Below are 2,300 nucleotides of genomic sequence, written 5' to 3' on the forward strand. Positions count from 1 at the left end.
TGCCTGAGAGATAATCATGTTCTAAGACTTAAATGACCCATTTACCACTTTATAGGTTAACTTCTTGGTTTATTCAGACTTTATTCCTTACACTAGACTTTGGGGGAAATGTCAAAGTTTGCAAACCAATGATAGAAAAGAAACATGTTTCCATGAAATTGGGAAATATAAAACACCCTACTTGCTGAATTTCCACATTAGATGGCTCTCTGCTAAGAAAAGTAAACAAATTGTGGTAATTTTGACTAAAATACAGAGTCATTACCATATTTTTTGGACTATAAGACACACTCCCCACTTCCTGCCCCCCACTCAATTTGAGAGGAATAATGGTTGTTAATGCTGCTATTGAGTTCTATTTACATTTACATTGGTGAAATATTATGTTATTTATGTCATTGAATATTTTACCACATTTTTTTCTTCAAAAAATTTTCCCCTATTTTCCTCCTCTAAAACCTAGGTGTGTCTTGTGGTCCAAAAAATACGTTATTTTTAAAAATAACAAAGGCTAAAGTCAGATTAAAAATAGTGTTTCTCTTCTTGGCACTTTGGTAGCAGCTGTGGAAACTCATCTTTATAACTGCTTATCTCATGTTGTTCTTTGAACTTGTTTCATAGCGCAGCTATGGGGATTTTTGAATGATGTGTGTTATACAGCTACACATTAAAATATGTAATGTTGGGACAGAAATAGTTTGTGGCAGCCCAGGAAAAGACACACACATTGGGAAGCACAGGTCAAGACCAGATACGACTGAAGAGTCCCAGATGGCACTGTTGGCCCCTGAAGGAGGTGACAGCTGGGCTGCAGATACCCACCTCTCCTATTTGTTGTTACTTCTTTTGTACCTCTCTGTGACCTAGCAGCAACCTCCTTAGTGCCCCCTTCACCTCTCTGTTTCTGAGGGTGTAGATCAGGGGGTTCAAAAGTGGCGTGACAATATTGTAGAGGAGGGTGAGGAATTTTCCCTGGTTCTGGGAAGAACTGTTTCCCGGCTGCATGTACATGTAGATGATGTTCCCATAGAACAGAGAGACCACTGTGAGATGAGAGCCACAGGTGTTGAAGGCCTTTTGCCTCCCTGATGCTGACTGAATATGTAACACAGCCCTTATGATGTAGCCATAGGAGACCAGGATAAACACCAGGGGTGACAGCACAATAACCACTGCCAGGACAAACACAGTGCCCTCAATGGCAGTTGTATTGACACAGGCCATCCGGATCAGGGCAGGCATCTCACATAGGTAGTGGTCCACACTGTGGTGCCCGCAGCGTGGTAAATGCAGGGTAACTGGGGACATAGCCAGGGAGTTGGCCACCCCACCGCCCCAGGCCACCAACACTAATCCCATGCAGAGGCGAGGACTCATGATCACCAGGTAGTGCAGGGGGTTGCAGACTGCAACAAACCGGTCATAGGCCATGACAGCCAGGAGCAGGCACTCCACACCACCCAGACCCAGAAACAAAAAGAGCTGAATGGCACAGCCTGTGTAGCTGATGGTCTTGTCATGTCCACTCAGGTTATAGAGCAGCTGGGGGATTGAACTGCTGGTGAAGCTGAGGTCCAGGAAGGAGAGGTGGGTGAGGAAGAAGTACATGGGGCTGTGGAGCTGGAGGTCCAGCCGGGACACCAGGATGATGGTGGTGTTTCCCACAATGGTCAGGAGATATGCAATCAAAATGACTACAAAGAGGATCCTCTCCAGATGGGGGTGGTCAGAAAATCCTAAAAGGATGAAATTTCCTTGAGTGCTATCATTGGTTCCATCCATATCTACTGCACCTGAAAAGGAATATTTATACCAATAATAGTAATATTGGGAACCACCCTGCCTGATTTCAGAAGCTGTAACCCTCATGGCTAAAACTGAGAAAAAGACCTTGGGACCATAAGCCACTAAGGAGAAAAAGCTTGTCTTTCTGGCAGGGGTGCTGCCTCTGTCCCCTTCACTTCACCCTGCTTGGCCCTGGGCAGATGACTGGTTAGCCAATGACAGGTAAGATTTCAGGAAAAAACACACACATTGGGAAGCATAGGTCAAGACCAGATCTGACTGAAGAGTCCAAAATGTCACCATTGGCCCCTGAAGGAGAAGACAGGCATGGTTGAGAAAGGGCCATCAGGGAAGGACTTGGGGGGCTATAGAAAAAGGGAGTGATGGACCCTCACTCCTTGGCTTTGACATAGCCTGAGTCCTCATTCTGTCTGCAAGTAGTCTCCTTATCTCTTGGCTGCCTTATTTCCCCTGCCTAACTTAAACCTGAAACAATGACAGAGGGTGGTGTAGCC

General features: G+C 45.4%; 1 protein-coding gene across 1 annotated transcript; it reads right to left on the reverse strand.

Moving 5' to 3' along the window:
* Positions 1-837: 837 nt before the first annotated feature.
* On the reverse strand, positions 838-1,782 carry LOC119002785 (olfactory receptor 2W3-like). Its single transcript, XM_037068858.1, has one exon. It carries the CDS (start codon positions 1,780-1,782, stop codon positions 838-840), a length of 945 nt encoding a protein of 314 aa, XP_036924753.1.
* Between the last annotated feature and the right edge of the window lie 518 nt (positions 1,783-2,300).

This window comes from Sturnira hondurensis, unplaced genomic scaffold (genome assembly GCF_014824575.4).
Source record: "Sturnira hondurensis isolate 20B ecotype Veracruz unplaced genomic scaffold, ASM1482457v3 Scaffold0018097, whole genome shotgun sequence".
Classification (NCBI taxonomy): Eukaryota; Metazoa; Chordata; class Mammalia; order Chiroptera; family Phyllostomidae; genus Sturnira; species Sturnira hondurensis.

Excerpts from the sequence above, each read along its gene's own strand:
- LOC119002785 (XM_037068858.1), bottom strand. The coding sequence starts at position 1,782 with ATGGATGGAACCAATGATAGCACTCAAGGAAATTTCATCCTTTTAGGA.